At 35.7% G+C, this 18,191-nt stretch overlaps 1 protein-coding gene across 1 annotated transcript in view; it reads left to right on the forward strand.

The window, feature by feature from the left end:
- Positions 1 to 18,191, forward strand: part of DLG1 (discs large MAGUK scaffold protein 1) — a 144,264-nt gene that overhangs the window by 123,466 nt on the left and 2,607 nt on the right. Inside the window, 9 exon segments of the mRNA XM_053986145.1 lie at positions 630 to 806; positions 1,567 to 1,636; positions 6,061 to 6,160; positions 8,454 to 8,495; positions 11,603 to 11,653; positions 13,078 to 13,179; positions 13,426 to 13,598; positions 17,107 to 17,216; positions 17,583 to 17,674. Coding sequence (XP_053842120.1) covers positions 630 to 806; positions 1,567 to 1,636; positions 6,061 to 6,160; positions 8,454 to 8,495; positions 11,603 to 11,653; positions 13,078 to 13,179; positions 13,426 to 13,598; positions 17,107 to 17,216; positions 17,583 to 17,674 — 917 coding nt within the window.

Below are 18,191 nucleotides of genomic sequence, written 5' to 3' on the forward strand. Positions count from 1 at the left end.
GAAAACAGTCTTACCTTAGGAAAAAGACTGAGATTCTCTCAAAATGGTCAGGAATTTCCTAAAGGAAAGTGCATAAGGTTCTCTGCCTTTGGGTACTACAGTAGCAAAGTGGTGACCAGCTCATATTTCTAAGTTGTTTTTTTTTTTCCTGTGAGCAGGATACTGATGATACATCTTTAAAATAAAAGATGGTACTAAACTGTACTAAATTACTAAATAATTTAAATTTATAACTTGATATGGAAGTGTACTTTACAGAACTTTTGACCGTGCTGTATGCTTTAAGTACTTGCTTGTCTTTTTTATCCTAGGCTGACATGTAACTTGCTCTGTGCAAAGTACTTATTGAATTGCACTAGGTGTCTCCTGTAGAGCTTTTGTAAAGCGCTAGTGGTTTGCTCTGGATGAAGTTTTTTCTCATTCATTAAAGCTTAGAAGTGTGTGGGGGTACTGTACTACACATTCTGTGTGTGTATGAGAGAGTGTATTCAGCCTTCTTGTAAGTACCTGTCAGAATGATGCAATCATTTATGAATAGCACAGGCATCTTGCTTCATATTTTGTGCTATTCATACTCTCCTGGTTTTTTCTTGCTTTTTTCCATATTTATTTTTTTCTTTTCAATATAGAGCTCTTTTTGATTATGACAAGACTAAAGATAGTGGCCTTCCGAGTCAAGGATTGAACTTCAAATTTGGCGATATTCTCCATGTCATTAATGCTTCTGATGATGAATGGTGGCAAGCACGGCAGGTAACTCCAGATGGAGAAAGTGATGAAATTGGAGTTATCCCAAGCAAACGGAGGTATGGCATACTTTATTGACTTGGAGATGTCTGCTGTTAAACATCTGATCCGATTAATTCATATATTGTATATGCTTTTCTCTTTCTTGTTAATTCTGTACCACATCAGCCAGTTGTTTGATTCTTTTGTTTTTAAGTAATCTGTAGTGGGATTCTCATTTACTCAATGAAAAGTTTATTAAAACCCCATTTAGCCCTAGGAGTTGTGTGCTGAAATTAATAAAGGTGGCCCACATCCACCTTCTCTGTTCTCACTGTAAGTTGTAGGTTTAATATCAGATAATTAACCATTTATATATGAAAAGGTGCAAAGTATGAATGGATTTTATTCAAGTCATGACACTATCATGAATTCTTTCTACCCAGAACCTGGAAAACTGGAAAATCATGCTTTGGTAGCTAATGGAGATGAGTTTTTTGTTGGCATACTGGAGACTCAAATAAGAGTTTAGGTGCTCTGAATCTTAATATCTGCTATTGATTGATAATTGATGCTGTTCACTTACTGTGTCATGTTTCCTCTTTGCACTCTCAGGATTTATTGAACATGTATAGCCACAAAATACTCCAAATAATTCCATAGCACATCACTTGAGAAATAACATCTTTCCATTAGCAGGCTTCCATTTTCTGAATGTGTCATATGCAATAAAATGTATAGTACAAAAGGTACACCAATATGCTTCTGTTGTAACAAGTGGTAACTTGAAGTTCTGGAGTTTTGATGATTCTGACATTTTTGTGTGTGTTTTTGTGGTAGAGTTGAGAAAAAGGAACGAGCCCGTTTGAAGACAGTGAAATTCAATTCCAAAACAAGAGGAGATAAAGGGGTGAGTTAATGAAGTGCTAATTACACCTGGGATTGTGAATGGTAACATTTTTCAGCGGTTTTGTGTGTGGAGAATCACTTTCAGATTTGAGTGAGAAGACGAAATTCTATCAAATAGAAATGAAATAATTCTGAGCACCAAAGCAGACTTTAATTGCCAAAACACTGCAAATTGTTTAAAGAATTAGCATAGAAATAGATATGCTTCTTAATACTGCAATGTAGTAGGAGCTGTATATCCCAACCAAGTATTGAATAGTGCCATTTCTAACAGCTCTGCACCAGGTGTGATTCCTGTCACAATACATGTGATGGGAATGAGTGGTGAGAAAGAAATGACGCTACTTAAGTAGTAAGAGGAATGTTTGTAGCCAAAATTATAGCCATTTCATAATGGCACAACAGCCAAAACTTTTTATTGTTTTGAGGGTGAGGCTTTTTTGCAGTGTTTTGGCTGTTCTGAAATTTGAGAAACAATTCCACAACCTTACCATTTCTACCAGTAGTATGTGACTAGTAATTTCAAGACTTAGGCACACGTATTTTAGATGTAAGAGTCTTCTAAACTAATAATATATTGCCATTTCAAAATATCTGAAGTGTGCTCTATGCTTCTGAGGAAGCTATTTCTTAAGAAGTGATTATATTTTTAATTGCATTAATGCTGCAGCATTGTTTAGTCATTATTGTAAATCCCACAAATGCATTTTAGTAATTTATTTCAGTTACAATGTTTTCATAACTTCAGAAATTGCATACATAAAATATTAAAGCTTCAGAATTATATCCTGATAGTGTATGACTTCAAAGTATAAAGACTCTAAAATTCATATATACATCCCTCTGCTACATGACAAAGGTTTCAGTTATTAATGAAATGTCATGTTTTTCCCCTATAAGTATTGCTTAAAAGAAAATCCATATCTCTAACTACTTTCTGATTCACAATTATGGTACTGCCCTGGAGATTTACTGGATTATTGGCAGTATTTTTCTGTTTTGGTGCATTTGTAGTTTGGTACTGGAATAAAATATTATCAACTGACATGGTAATTTGAGTTTGCTTTTTAGAAGTCATATAAAGAGAGGCTTAAATACTTCAGATTATTTTTAATACACTAAGTCATTTTTCAAATGGTACCATGTTCTTTGAAAGATAATTGCATGGTTTTACCAATTAACTGCAAACAGTTAATTACCGCTGCGTTTGAAGTAGCGTTCTGGCAAAAGCAGAGTTGGTGCACAGTCCCTGTGTACTAACAGAGCACCAAAGAAATGCATGGAATACTGAGTGGAAAAGCAACTACGCTTGCCATTGATGTAGAACTGCAGTTCTTTTTCTTTAGTAACCTTTCATTTTGCAAACGCTTACACTGTTCAGTCTTTTGCTTCAGCTGTACATGTTTTAACATCAGTTTCTCCTTGAAGTATTCCTCTTGTATTTGTCATGATGATACTTCTCCCAGTAAGTTGACTGTACCATACATGTTCTCACGGACCATGAGCCTTCCTGTGTCTGTGTGTGCTAATACTCCATAAACAGGATTAAATACCAATTTTATATAGTTTTTGAAAATTTCTACATTAAGACCTTGAAGAATAACCCTAGTGATGGCTAACATTAGAATCCATGTTCCTTTCATTATAAGGAAAGCTAAAAAATCTGGAGCAAAAATGGTTACATTTTATTCTTATTGTTCCTTTCACATACACATTTATCTCATTTTCTGTGCTGCTTCTGATTTAATATATTCCTGCTTATGAAGCCTGTGAATGATTGCCAGTGGGCTTATGAAAAATTTAATGCAATTACTATGCGTTTTCAACTAATAAGCAAATCCTTCTAGCTTTTTATAATCATGGTATCTTTTAAAAGTAATCTTTTGGCTAATCTTTTATGCAAAATCAGTATAATATTACTTTTATTTTCTCTTTTTTTTTGGCAATGGAACTGACTCTGACCATTATACATGCAGTATATAAAGTTTCATATTAGCCCAGGAAAACTGACTGTTCAGAAAGTTAAAATAATTGTTGTGAAATATTTTCAAAACTGTAATGAAGAACTTGATTATGCTCTTTGAAGCACAATAAATCAGCTAGGCCTTTCATTTTAACTGTACAGATTATCCATTCTCACCACCTCAGCTAAACTGTTTATTACATTGGTCTCCTTTTACCAAACTGACAGACTTGCCCAAATGAAACAATTACAGATGTGAGTCTTTTGTTTTTTGAATTTACATTACAGTATTTTTCAGTATACTCAGCAACGATCTCCTTTGGACATATTTCTTTGTTGTCCTTATTCTCTAGATTACATTACCCTTCCTGGTTGTGAGAAATCATTTGCAGTGACTTGACTTCTATTAGAGAAGGTCAGGAGGACCATAAGATAAAATTTGCCTATGCCAAGTATGGTTCCTGCTGGCATATGAATGGCTTGAAACTTCATCTTTTGTCTATGTGTCAGGTTGATAATTTACCAATTTTTACAGTGGAACAACAGTTTTAGTCAAACACAGATGCAAGGCAATTAAAGGTTTTATGGATTGCCTCCTTAGCAGAGTATTGTTATTTCCAGAGCTCAGTGTCACTGATTGTGCTCCCATGGTACCATGTGCCTCTTTAACACCTTGTAATTTTAAGTAATTTTACAATAAACATTGGTAATGAAAATATCACTGGAAGTTTAAGTATCTGCTATTGCCAAGAACATCTGGCCAGAAGGATTCCTAGTCCTGTGGCAGGATGCAGCTCTTGTGTTGCACTGTAGGAAAGGAGCACAACTATAGACAATCTCTTTAGGAAGGCCAAGTGCTAGTTTTCAATTGTACCAAAAAGTGTGGCTCATCTTTTGTAAAAACTCTGTCCTGTTTGACCCCTACTTGTTACTGTAATTAATTACATACTTAATGCTGGTAGAAAGAATAATATGACTTTTTGAAACTGTATTGCATATAATAAAGGAATGTGAGCTCACATTGGCTGAAGAAAGACAAACAATTACTTGAAAGCTAACATGCTCCAAATTTTAGAAACACTTGTTAATAGAGTCTTGAATGCATGATTTTTTTTTTTACAATACCTTTTAAAAGATGTTTCTGTGGTGCTTTTCTTACTTCCTGCTGCATATAGGCTCTGCTTAGCTTAGAAATAAATAGTCCCCTACAGCACAGGGTCTCAAGATCAAGTTGGGTGTTTTCCTATTTTACCATCGTTTCTACTGTAGTTTTTTTCTGCAAACCAAATGACAAAAATATGGCAAATTTTATGCCTTTGCAAAACTGGTCAGATGACCATACTCATGCCTAAAGATGGAAGGGAATTTTTGCTGACTTTAAGTTGGCTGTATTAGCTCTAGTCCTGGGCATAATTGCAATTAAAACATTACTGATTTATTTATTCTTTAAAGTTTTTTATTGACTTGGGACATCAAATTAAAGGTGCTGTAGTCACGTGATGTCTTCAGCAGAAGGTATGGCAGGTCTTACTAAAGTCTGTGCTTATTACATATAGACATACCTGTATAGGAATGAAAATGCATTGATGCTCTGCATCACTTGGACAAGGAGCACAATAATAGTTTATATTCATATGGATATAAATAACTCTAGAAATGTTTGTAGCAACTGAGATGCAGAAAATGTTCAGCAACACGAGCAGTTAATGTCAAAAGCTGCTGAACATGATCCTTGATATACAGGGTTTTTCATGTGGTAATTAAAGGTGCACTCTTGAAAAACATCTTTGCCACAATAAACCCATGGAATTAGCTTTTGTCTTTTCAAGTTAATCTTTGTATTAGGATGCAGACTTATATAGAACAGAGTTAAGTCCTTTCAGTGAAATTGCAATGAATTGCAATAGTAAAACACTGATAAAAGTTTCGGAGTGTTTTTAGTTGGTTGGTAACACTGCCCGATACTTCTGATGTTCTGTCATAATATCAGCTCTTTGCAAAAACCTCAGCTTGGTTTGTTTTTGGTTTTTTTTTGTTTTTTTTTTTTTTTTTTTTGTGTGTGTGTGGTTTTTTTTTTTTTTTTTTTTTTTTAATACCATAACCCCTAAATGAGATAATATCAGTGATTTAATTTACTTTGAGTCATTATGGTTTGGCCATCTTACAGCAGCCTAGTTTTCCACTATTTTTAACACGCAGAGTAAGCCTACATTTGTGAAATACAGGTCAGGCTCTATAGCATGAACCAGTTTTCTCAATACTAAGCATGTGGAACGTGGAGGATACGAGCAAAGTCATGATCCCAGTCTCTGTTTCTAATGAGCTGAGAAGATGAGTGTTAAACTGAGATGTGCACTGCATAATGTGGTTGTAGGAGTCAGCTTCCGCAAAGCTGCTGGTCTGGGCCTTTGTTCACACAGACATTAGACATCCTTTGTTTTGCCCCTCCTTCTCTTCTTCAGCAGTCATTCAATGACAAGCGTAAAAAGAACCTCTTTTCCCGAAAATTTCCCTTCTACAAGAACAAGGACCAGAGTGAGCAGGAAACCAGTGATATTGACCGTAAGTATGTGGCATTCCATGGAGAGCGAAGCACAGTAGAAGGGCCTGCTAGACTGCACTAGGGTGTTACCATGGAGACAGTTTCATGAGCTGCAACAGGCTGAGGAGCTCGTGGTGCCAGTGGCAAGCCAGGCTGCAAAACCAGTGCAAACCTTTGTTTGCTGTTAAAAGAAAACTTAACACAAGAGTATCCCAGTTTGGAATAAACTGGGCAATACTGTTGGCTAACTGGAGGAGATAACTGCCTTCCAGTGCTGTCAGTGATGCTTCCCTGTTTCTGACTTGCAGGAGAAGGCACAGTATTCATGAAAATATAATGGAGCTTACCAGCTTCTCAAATCAGTGCCTTTAGACTGGTTTCTCAAAGTCATTCATTCTAATTTGATTTTCCTAATGAAGAGAGATTGCTCTGATTTTCATTGTTCTTGCCAGCAGTTAAAAAAATGTATTCTCAAAATGTAGTTGCATAAATTTGCTAATTCAAACCAGGTTCAAAACAACCTGTGTTCTCTGCCATTTGCATTACTGATTGCACTTCATGTGCCAGTCAAGTCAGATTCTGTAGACTTATTTTTCCCTGTGATGTTCTAGGAACTGTCTCCTATCGTAGCGCCAATTTTATATATTACTGACAATTATTTTCTTTGTGATTGTCTTTTTATTGCTTGCCCTCTGGGGACTACTCTGCAGGAGGTCCCTGACGACATGGGATCAAAAGGCCTGAGTAAGTGATCAAAATACTCCAAGTTATTTTAACCTCCATCTGAAAAATTACTTTTTTTTTTTGACAGATCTCTTTGAGATTGGTGATCTACTGGCATAAGGAGGTTGACTAAAACTGGTTCATAAGCTTTCCTTAGTTTGTAATCTTTTGCAGTTTTTGTTTTCAGGAACATGTAAAGTTTATGTGACTGTCACATTAGATTTTTTTTGTTTTCAGAAGCTTTACCAGTGCTTTCTTGTTTGTCCTTAACAGTGCTATGTTTTTAATTTGGTGATTATTTTTTAATGTTCTTTATATCTTGTCCTCATACTTTTATTTATTTAAAAATAACCTTATGGCTCTTTACAGTAACAGTACAACCATTGCCGTGCTACTTTAACTAGTAACACTTTTCACTCCTCTCTCTAGGCGACTGATGTTTACAGCTACTTAAAGCAAACACAACTTTTCCTTAGCAAATGCCAGGAGAGTTTTTCTATTTTGAACACTTATGATGCTTTTAGACCAGGTGGAGGGCTGATAGGGGTGACATGAAGCATTTCTTATATTTCTGTTTGAATCCAGTCAGATTCAAAAGTTGGTGTGTACTCCTAGCAGAACTGTTTGCGTGTACACACCCCACCACTAAATGTATTAAAATGACAAATAAAAAAAGGCAAGACCGTGCTTTCATCACAGATATTTAATACATACACTGTTAGGCACTTATGCAATAGGAAAAGGAGTCTCTAAAGGGATGTGGTTAGGGGTCATTAAGGACAGCATTTCTTCCCAAGGCACAGTGTTTGTGAAATTACTTGTAAGGGCCACTGTACTTCTGTACCTGTCCTCAATTGTGAAGTAGAAATTCTAATAGCTGTAACATTAATTTCTCAGTTCTGAAATGGCTACTTTCAAAGGAATTCTTGGTCTAGACCAGAAAATTTTAGCAACCTTTATGGCCTTATGGTTTAGAACATAAAATCATAAACGGCCTTTATGGCCTTATGATCATACCTATTTTGAACTATGTAATGTATGAACTATGGTCTAGAAATATCTCTGGATGATTCTATTCTATAAACAAAACATGTTTCTTGTCTGTTTTGCAGCAGAGTTTTTAAAACTGCCATATCACACCTAATGCAAGTTGTGTTACATGCTACACTGTGTTTCCTCTAATATAATCCAGTATTTTCTCTACAAGAGACTAAATGTAATCAATAAATTGCCTGCATAAAAGTTGAAATGCATAATCTCAAGGTTTTTACAAAACAAAATTCATCCTGAAGTGAAAACATAAAAATTGCAGGGTTACATGTGAATGATGAATTAGTGTACTTTTTGTAATCTTATGTGCTATTTAATGTTTTTCTTTTTATTAACATCAATTCCTTTCATATGAAATTAAGCTTGATCCTGAGAGCTATGAGAAGTACGTTAAAACTTTTATATGCAATATGTATGGATTTCAGCACTTTGATATCAGTATTGTCTTTCATCTGGATTATTTTTTGTCGATTTTCTTTCTGTTTGACTCATACCATTGGTGTATGTTCCTTATTTTTTCTCATTGTGTTGCAATTTCAGAGCATGTAACCTCTAATGCCAGCGATAGTGAAAGTAGTTACCGTAAGTGTTTTTAAGTTCTTTGTTTATTCAGAACCTTTGTTTTGTAGCTCTTTCTTTGGTTTTGTTTGTCTGTCTTTTCTGGGTATTTACATGTTAAATAGAACTTCCCAGTCAGCTTCAGGTGAAATCTGTATTTGTGTATTTGGTGGAGTACTGCAAATTGTTCCATGTCTTTGTTTTTAAAAAACTCCCTAGAATCACTGCAAACCTCCTTTATGAATATTTTTATTGTTGTCTGTGGTTTTCTTAGTTCAGCTTAATTTGCATCTACTAACTTTCTAAAAATTATACAAGCTAGCTAGACCTGTTAAATTTAAATGTAAATTTAATGCTGACAAATATTATTATATGTAGCTGAGCCTTAATACTGGAAGTGTAACCAAACTGTATAATCCGTTAAATAATGCTGTAACTATCTCAAGTTTTTCACAGAGTTTTTAAAGATTTAATATGTTTATACTTCAGTGAAAGTACAGATAAGCAAACATGTATTTACCCTTGCTTTCAGCTCATTTATTTTGTCAAGTGTGGGTGCTTAGTATGAACTGTCTTCAAAGCATACGACACACATTCAGTGCTGGAGTCAGTTTTGATAAATCAGCATGCTAGTTCTCTCTCTTTCTGGAGACATAGTGTGTTCTAAATGCCACACTCAGTTTCCTGTTACTACTAGCATAAGCTCCAGTAGTGTTTACTATTACCCAAGCTGCAGTAGCACTCCATGCTCATGGTGGGTAATAGGCTGCATGGTGCTGCTCTGCTGTGCTTTGACATGTCTTAAACCACAGCAAGGACTTGAATCCCACTACTCATTTCCAGTGAACAGCTCCCCAGTAAGCTTCCAGTGTAGACCTGGAAGCCATGCTAGAGCAGAGTGGGACAATAGGAAAGTGGAGGATTTGAAGAGAAACAAGAAAAGAAGGAGCAGTGAAAGTCATGCAATGATTCACTACTCAGCTCCTGGCTGCCTGCTGTGCAATGGGCACTGCAGAAACACCTAATTTGTGTCAGGATAATAAGGAGGTGGTTCATTAACAGATATATTTGTTTGGCTGTCGATCTTTTCAGAGGTAATGAGCCACATATTTTCTTCCAGATGATGACACTGAAGGAGAGAATGTATATACATGTATGCAAAATGCTGGTGGTGTTGCAGACTGTAATTGAAAAGAAACTAATTGAGGGAGGCATCTGTGTTCCCTGAGAATAACACAGAATTGAGCACATATGGAAGTTGCCTTTGATAAACAGAAATTTTAATTGTTTTTAATGACACACCATTAAAACTATCTAACCATGTCTGTTTCTTCATAAATTTGCTGCTTCCCTCACTTCTGAGGTTTTTCTGAGAGCTCATTTTATTTACATTTAAAGCTCATTATTTGTACTACTACTTAGTTTTTTACTTTATTGCTACTTGAGAAGCCATGATTTTATTGTGAATGTAATGGATTTGTTTAACTCAATGTGCAATTCCGAGCACTTTTATTAAAAATACTCTTTTAATTTCTTACTGCTGTCTAATATGAAAGTTATCTTGATTACAGATGAGTACGGTTGTTCAAAAGGTTCATTCTATTAATACTAATTTTTCCAAAGTATTGAAAAGCAGTGACAATATATACTTTTTGCCCTCAATCAGGGGATGCTTTTTACTTGTTCTTATCTCTTTAGTAGTGTGCATAACTACTCTTTGACCTTATAGCAATGTGACTTCTCCAAAGTATCTAATTCTACATGAGCTGGATCTTTCATAGATGAGTTGATACTTGGCGATTCCCTATTCCTCTCCCTAGCCTAAAAAGGGTTCTGAAAGTATATACTGTCCTTCTAAAATCCATTTGCATGAGTAACTTTTTGAGATGTGCAGGTTGCATGGTTTTGTGTCTGTCTTAAGGTATTCCTCACTTGCAACAATTGAGTAAATTAAAGTCTTCATTCATGTATTGCTGTAGGACAGTTTGAATAGAAATTTATTGCAAAATAAGAGAAATATTTCTGTTAATGAAATGGTAACATTTAGATTTAAAATATCGTTTTGCATTTGCTTTAAAATAGAGAATAGATATATAGAAGCTCTATATGCATTTATAAACGCCTTCATCTGCTTTCTGTTTTTACATAAACTGTGGTGTAGCCTTGGTATGTTCCTTTGCCTGTTTTAAGTACGGCTTATGAACATCAAAGAATTTTCCAAAATTAGACAAGTGAAATATTGGAGGACTGTATTTTCTTCAGATCAAAGCAATGTCATGTAATTTGAGCTTGTGTCTTCAGAATTATAAATTCTCTGCTGTCACAGTTAGTTTTTAGTTATTTTATTGAAAGAAATTTTACTCAGAGATACCATGTTAGACTAGAAGTAATCTTTTAGAGGGATGGCAACTGAGGTATATTTCAAATGCTTTCACTAACATTTAAAAGGCTTACAGCTGTCAAAATTCAAGATTCAGCTATTTTAGTTTCATTCACTGCTAATGTGCTTCCTGGAGCTGAGAACAATCCAAAGCATTCTTTGCTTTCAACTTTGTCTTTAAAAATGAATTTATAAAATAGTAGTTGTTTAGTATATACATTCATAGCTTTTTTGGTAGAATTGTAGTGGCTGAAGATGTTTATAGAAATGCCAATTCACTACAGCATTAATGGAAGATCTGTATACCTTGACATATATGGTTGCCAGCCATGTATAAATATGGAAAAATGTTCTTGTAAATGCTGGCTTCAGAGTGTGGAGAGTGTTCCTGGTGCAGGTGGCATTGCTCTAGCAGTGAATGACAGCATGCATGCATTGCCTCCAGGACTTGTGGGGAACAGCACCTCAGCAATGCTTGAAAATTCTTCTTGTGCTCGATGTCAGCTTGACGTGCCAGCGTACACCAGGAACTTATTTCTACTCTATGTGTCTTATGCTTTAGAGCTCGGTGTTTGGCTTAGCTTTGTGAGTTTTATAACCCATCGCTCTCGAAAGGCGTCCCTCATCAGTATCACTGTAATGCATATTGCTGAGCAGTGTCTCTATCATCATAGTCCATGGAATGACTACCTTTGAATACGTTGCTTTAGGAAAAAAAATACATTGGTGTGTCTTTGCCTTTACGTTTTAGGTGGCCAGGAGGAATATGTGTTGTCATATGAACCAGTCAATCAACAAGAAGGTTTGTAGATCTCGCTCAGTATGAAATAATCTGAATTGTTAGAATGCTTTGCATGCCCTTATGTACTAAGCACCAGGATAAACTTCTTCACCCTTTTAAAGTTGAAACTTACTGTTATTCAAATGAATAAATCATAAAGGCATAAATTATAAAATAAAATCTCTGAATTATTTAGTGTAGAATCCAAAGGTATGCTACTTCAGTAATTTCTTGTGTGGTTTGTATTGTGGAAGGAAAGTACAGTATGCTTAACAGTTTTGTCAGTGAGAACCTTATAAATTATAGTTTTCTTCTGTTTCATATTACTTTAACATTCTCACTACTTCAGCATTCTTCTGTCACAGGAAAAAGCATGTGAATAGATCATTTGTCTATTTACCAACTCAATTGAAATGTCTCTAATCAGTCTCCCATGTCTGTATGGTTTTATTATATGGCTAATTTGGTTAATAATTGCCAAGGGATTTTTTCCAGAAAAAAGTAAAATTTAATGAAATAGAAATCACTAGGAGAAAATATTTTCTCACACTTGCATTTTAAAAAATTGTGTTTTACTGATTTCCGGTGGAATGGTTTCCCCTCACCAGAGGGGCTCACAAAGGGAGAAACAGCAAAAATGTTTTTTACTTAATTAGTAAGTTAATAGATACTAGATTCAAGACATTCCTCTTACAAATATAGTAATAAAACGGAAAGGAAATAGCTCTGAGTCAAATTAAAATATATTTAATAGGCCAGACTTTAATTAATTGGTATTTATTTGTGCAGACAGATTGAACCTAAAATGAAAATTTGTACTGCTGAAATTACATGATCATGGGAGCATACTTAGGCAGTATTGTCTTAAAGGTTCTTACAGTGTGATTAGACATAATCTGCTTAAACTTAATTTTCAACCCAAATCCCTTTATTATAAATAATTAAACAACTTTCAAAAGGTACTACACTTAATATTGTAAGGGTGTTAATAGTTAAACTATTTATATTTGAGTCATTTTGTATGTGAATACTTAATTGTGGTCTTGGAAGAAAAGCTTCTCCCAACACAGACACAGAATTTTATGAACTGTGCTGCTGCAAAGGTGCCTCTTTGAATTGAAAAGATTTTCAAGCCTTCCATCTTTCGTTTTTCCATTAGAATTTAGGATGTTAGTTTGTAAGAAGGTTTTTTTTCCCAAAGGCTTCGTAATTTAAGACTCATTTTCAATCACTGAGAATGGTGATTTAAGAGTGAAAGTCTAACATTTTAATACGACTGTGGTATTAACTGATTGATGTTCTTCAATGTGTTTTTATTCTCTTTAGAAGTACATATTCTTTTAAGTATTAAAATCATCACTATGTGAGAGAGCTTATTTTGACGAACTCTTAAAAGTTAACAGTCATATGAAATACAACTGACATTATTCCTTTATGTTTATTAGTCAGTTACACTCGACCTGTGATTGTTTTGGGACCCATGAAAGACAGAATAAATGATGACCTGATCTCAGAATTTCCAGACAAATTTGGCTCATGTGTTCCACGTAAGTCTCAGCAAATATTAAAGCAATTTTAGGTTATATTTTTCTCTTAATTTTTTTATAGACATTCTCTGTATGGTGGGTTAAAAAAAAAGTTAATATATTGTTTAAACTTTATAGACCTATCTTAATATTAATCTCTTTGTGACAATTTTGCTGTATAAATGGGAGGGTTTTTGGATATTGTAGGGAAAAAAAAAAGTCACTGTTTTTCGTTTTGCTTTAAAAACTACTGGTTTATATTTAAAGATACTACTAGACCAAAACGAGATTATGAGGTGGATGGACGTGATTACCATTTTGTCACTTCTCGAGAGCAAATGGAGAAGGATATTCAGGATCACAAATTCATTGAAGCTGGCCAGTACAATAATCATCTTTATGGAACAAGTGTCCAATCAGTGCGAGAAGTAGCAGAAAAGGTAAATCAGTGCCACTTACTTTCATTTGCTGAGGTGATTATATGCGTGTGCTGACAGGGAAAAAGAGAAGAATGGCAAGAAGCCATTAGGAACATTCCTACTTTTAAAGGAATTTGTATAAGACTAGAAACAAAGTGTTCTTGTCACAGATGAATTTAGGGAAATAATGAAAGCATCGTGATTAAATTGTGGGAAAAGAGCAACCATAATGTGCCCTCTCATTTAAATAGAATATAGAAGAAGTAATTGGAATTATAGGCTAATTAGCTTAGCTCACATACACAGATCATTAACTAATGAGGAGTAGTGCTGATGGAGTTAATTAATATGAGGATCCTTTTGACATAGACCTATGCAAAAGAAAACTTGCAAAAATGTTATTCTTTGTGCTCCTCATGGTTTTAGCTAACAAAGGGAAGAGAGTAAATGTAAAGAATTCAATTTTAAAAGTATTTTTTTCCATAGCTAGTCATATATTTTGAAGATTGACCCTACTGTTTCTATCCCAAAGTGATTAGAACTATTTCATGCAAATTCTAATTATTTCTAAAGTCTTAACGAAGTTGACTTGATCTGTCTGGAAAAAAAAAAAGTGGGAAAAGGGAAATGTATTTCTGAGAGTAAGGTGCTTGTCTTAAAGAAAATAATGTGGTGAAAATTTTTTGCAAATGTTCCGTGTTGAGTTGATGGGTGTTGTTCTGCTGCTGACAAATCCAGTGCATTTACAGTAGCCAGTGTTCTCTGATCTCTGTGAAAGAAGGAACAGCTATTTTCTAGGTGGGAACTCAAAAGTAGGGGCACTGTCTGGACATGCAGAGAGTGAGTGTGGGTAGTAACCCATGTGCCACAGGGCTGTAGTTCAGTCCTCTGGAAAACTCTGTAGACCATTTTGACCAAATGGGTGAGTATTGCTGTTTCTGGCAACTGAATTTACTGGCAGCAAAACCAGGGCAAACACGGTGAGATTCTGTGGGGCAAGTGATGTTTTCTTCTCCTGTCTTTGTCACCATATGGAATGGAACCTGGCCCTGTGGGATAGAGTGAGAAAAGGAAAGAAAAGAATATAAATTACAGAATTGTTCAAGTAAATGAACAGTATTTTGTATGGGAGGCTGAACAAAGCTGTGAAACTATCATATGTGGTTAAATTATGAAATTATTGAATAGTTTAAACATTAGAAATTTGTTGGCCGTTGCTTTACTTGGTGGCACAAATACAATCATTCAGTTCCATCGTGGACCTGAAATTGGCTCTGTTCTTTTGTCCATCTGTGGGGATTAGTAAGGTACAAAATTGCTATGAATCTTTCATAAATGGACACAAAGAACAAAGTATTAGCAGTTAAATCTCTTGCACAGGCACCATGGGACTTCGGGTAGATGCAGCAATTTCTTAGTTGCAGCTGACATTATTTTTCTGGGAAACAATGGCCTATCCTTCATTACTGTACTTTAAAATCATGACAGGGCTGCAAACTGGTTGATCTGAAACTATTCCCATCCTTGTATTCTTTTCCATCTTGCTGAAAAGATGAGTCTTTTCAGTGGGTTTTATTGCTGGGATACAAAAGATGATTTCCAAGTTTTCTGCAATCAGTTTAGGAGAAGACAGAACACAAGTGATGGCTATTACCCCAAAAGAACCAGAAACAGTATTCTTAAAATAGCCTTCAGTTGTGTTCATTTGCCCATGCTTCCAGCTGATCCCCGTCTCTCTCATTTCCTTACCCACTATGGGCACAGCTGAAGATGCTTTCTGATGTTGTTGTTCAGTTATAGAAGGCACTGGCTGCTGTGCAGTGCTTCTCAAACAGATGCAGTGCAAGTAAGGAACTAAAATGTATATAATATTATTCTAAATGCACTGTGCAAACAGCAAAATAGCTTCCCTGGATGAAAACATGCTTGTATCACAATGTACTTGTGTTTCTTTTCCTTGTCTTTCAAATCTTCACATGGAAAGAATCTTCACATCCTCTTTCCTTTGGAATGATCAGCAGTTTGTAAATCTCTGTCTCAAGGCCACAGTTAATGCACATTCATTTTTGATTTGGAATAAATTGTCATGGTTATATCCCATAAGATCCAGCACAGGTACTGTGCTGGCTCTTTAGCCCTCCACCCTTTGGCTCCTGGCTAAAGCTGTTGGGCCAAACACGCAAATAGTGTTTTACTTGGTCCTTTTTTCTTTTTCAAATAATGCTCTTAATTGTCAGTTCTCAGAGCATGTGCCACATTTAAAGATGTGGACAGATGAGCATATGTAAAATACTCTGCTAGGACATACAGACACCTTTTTTAAATGTTACCAGTTGGCATCCAGACCCACGGACTGGATCTGGGAAACATCAGCTGAAAGCAAACAGACATATATATTGTTCATGTGGGGAGAACACTTCTCTTTAAAAATTCCTGAAATAAAATTCTGATTTTGTTGGGAAAGAGACCAAATGTAAATGATCCTAGTTATTTCTTCTGCCAGGAAGCAGAAGCACGTCAGTAATATCAGACATTCCTGCAGGAACGATCTCTCTGGAGTTCAGGAATGGTGTTGTATGATATGATTAACCTTTGGTTATATGGTACTTGTGGGTTTGTATCCTAGCTCACAGATTTCTGCAGTGCACATTGGTGACCTGCTAAAGAAAAAGCTTTTCTTAATGTAGTCACCCAAGAATGTTTTTCTGTTCTTCTTCCCCTGTACCCTTCTAAAATGACAGTGTGCAGAATTAATCCTATGCTACTCTGAAAGGAAAGAAGTAAAAGTGTGTGAGGTGGAAATGAGCATATCTGAGATGAAAGGCGCTGAGAACAGGAGGAGCCTTTGAGATGAAGCTGGAAAATTCTTATTAGTGGGAGAATAGAGAGGGGGAGGAAAACAGCCTTATCACACTGTCTTCCAGCTGCCCAAGGAATGGGCAAGTTATATTTGTTTCTCAAGAGATGAATGATAAATCAACACAAAAAATTGCATTCACCATCTCCAATGTGGTATTTTTACTGGCTGGTACCTGGGGGAGGAGAGGGCTTGTGTGCAGTTCCACCTGAATATGGTGGCATATTTCCCTGCCAGCAGGGGTGGCCATTCCCTCAGGTATGCCACTTAAGTCATCTGGCTCCTCTCTAAACCTCATCTGTGACATGGCCACCTCCCTAAAGCATCCTCAAATTAGTACCAAAACAGAGCAAAATAAAACATTTTAGTGGTATGGTTGAAGTCCAGCTGTTCCACTGTATGGTTCTGCATTGCTGATTGGGCTGCAAGCTGTGATGAAGAAAGGAATGAAGAAAGAAGGGTCAGGAACATCTCAAATGATGTGTGATCCAGCAGAGGAGATTGGAGGATTTCACCTTGTGCCAAAGTGGTAAAATCACAGTACCACTGATGCAAATACTATAATTTTCTTGGTTTCAGTGGAGACATGTTTTCTCTTCTAAATTATTATGCTATGCTACTTGTGACTTAAACTTTGCTTAGTGCCATTTTCCTTTCTCTCTCCCTTTTTAGGGTAAACATTGCATTCTTGATGTTTCTGGTAATGCGATCAAAAGGTTGCAGATTGCCCAGCTGTACCCAATCTCCATTTTTATTAAACCCAAAACAGTGGAAAATATAATGTGAGTAAAAATAAAGTACCTCAAGCTAAATTGTTTCAGACTGTTGTATTTGAAAAGCCAGCCGCAAGTTATATGCAGACAATTCTAATGTTTGTGTTTTAAATAATATTTAATTCCCTGACTTTAATTTTTAGGAACTTTAAGAATGGGCTTCTAATCCAAATTATAGTGTTTGAAAACAAATGTCATTGTGTTCAATTCCATGCAACATAATGCTAGAACAGCTCATTTCCACTACAGTCTTTGCTTGGTGTCTTTAGGATTTAATCCTTTTATTAGGATTAATATTCAAACAACAGTTTAAAACCTTAAAGAGTCCAAGTATATTATGTGGGTTTAAGAAAGGTATAATATTTGCACTTTCAGGGAAATGAATAAACGCTTAACGGAAGAGCAAGCCAGGAAGACATTTGAGAGGGCCACGAAACTGGAGCAAGAATTTACTGAACACTTCACAGGTGTGTTTTGCTTGTGACTGCTCACTTGCCTGAGTTGAAATTTTATGGCTTGCTGTAAAAATAGTACTTGCCTAACCACTGAGATAGTGAGCTTTGTTTTTCAGATGATCTGTGATTACTTTGAGGTATAGAGCCATCTTAGTATCTCTACATTGATTTCCCTTTGATCAGTTAATTTAATATAAAAAATAACAAAAATTTACTGGGAGCTTAATTTAGGTTTTAAAAACACTAAGGCTTTCTGCCATTTTCCAACTTCATCAGCAGGTTCTGTTTCCACAGACTTAAACTTTACACTGAAGCACATCCTTCTTCAACTTTGAGGTTACTGAGGTTTGGAAGAGGTGTGGTTGAATTTAGCTGGAGAGAAGATGCTGAAGCTTCTGGCCTATTTGCTTTGCAAAGACATTTCTAATTCTTTCTCATGCACTGTTGTGCTGTGAACATTATACTTGGCCTGTAACAATGGAGTAGCCTCCTCCCACAGGCATTGAGCTGCAGATGGGGAGAAGGTTTT

The sequence above is a fragment of the Vidua macroura genome, chromosome 10, assembly GCF_024509145.1.
Source record: "Vidua macroura isolate BioBank_ID:100142 chromosome 10, ASM2450914v1, whole genome shotgun sequence".
Taxonomy (NCBI): domain Eukaryota; kingdom Metazoa; phylum Chordata; class Aves; order Passeriformes; family Viduidae; genus Vidua; species Vidua macroura.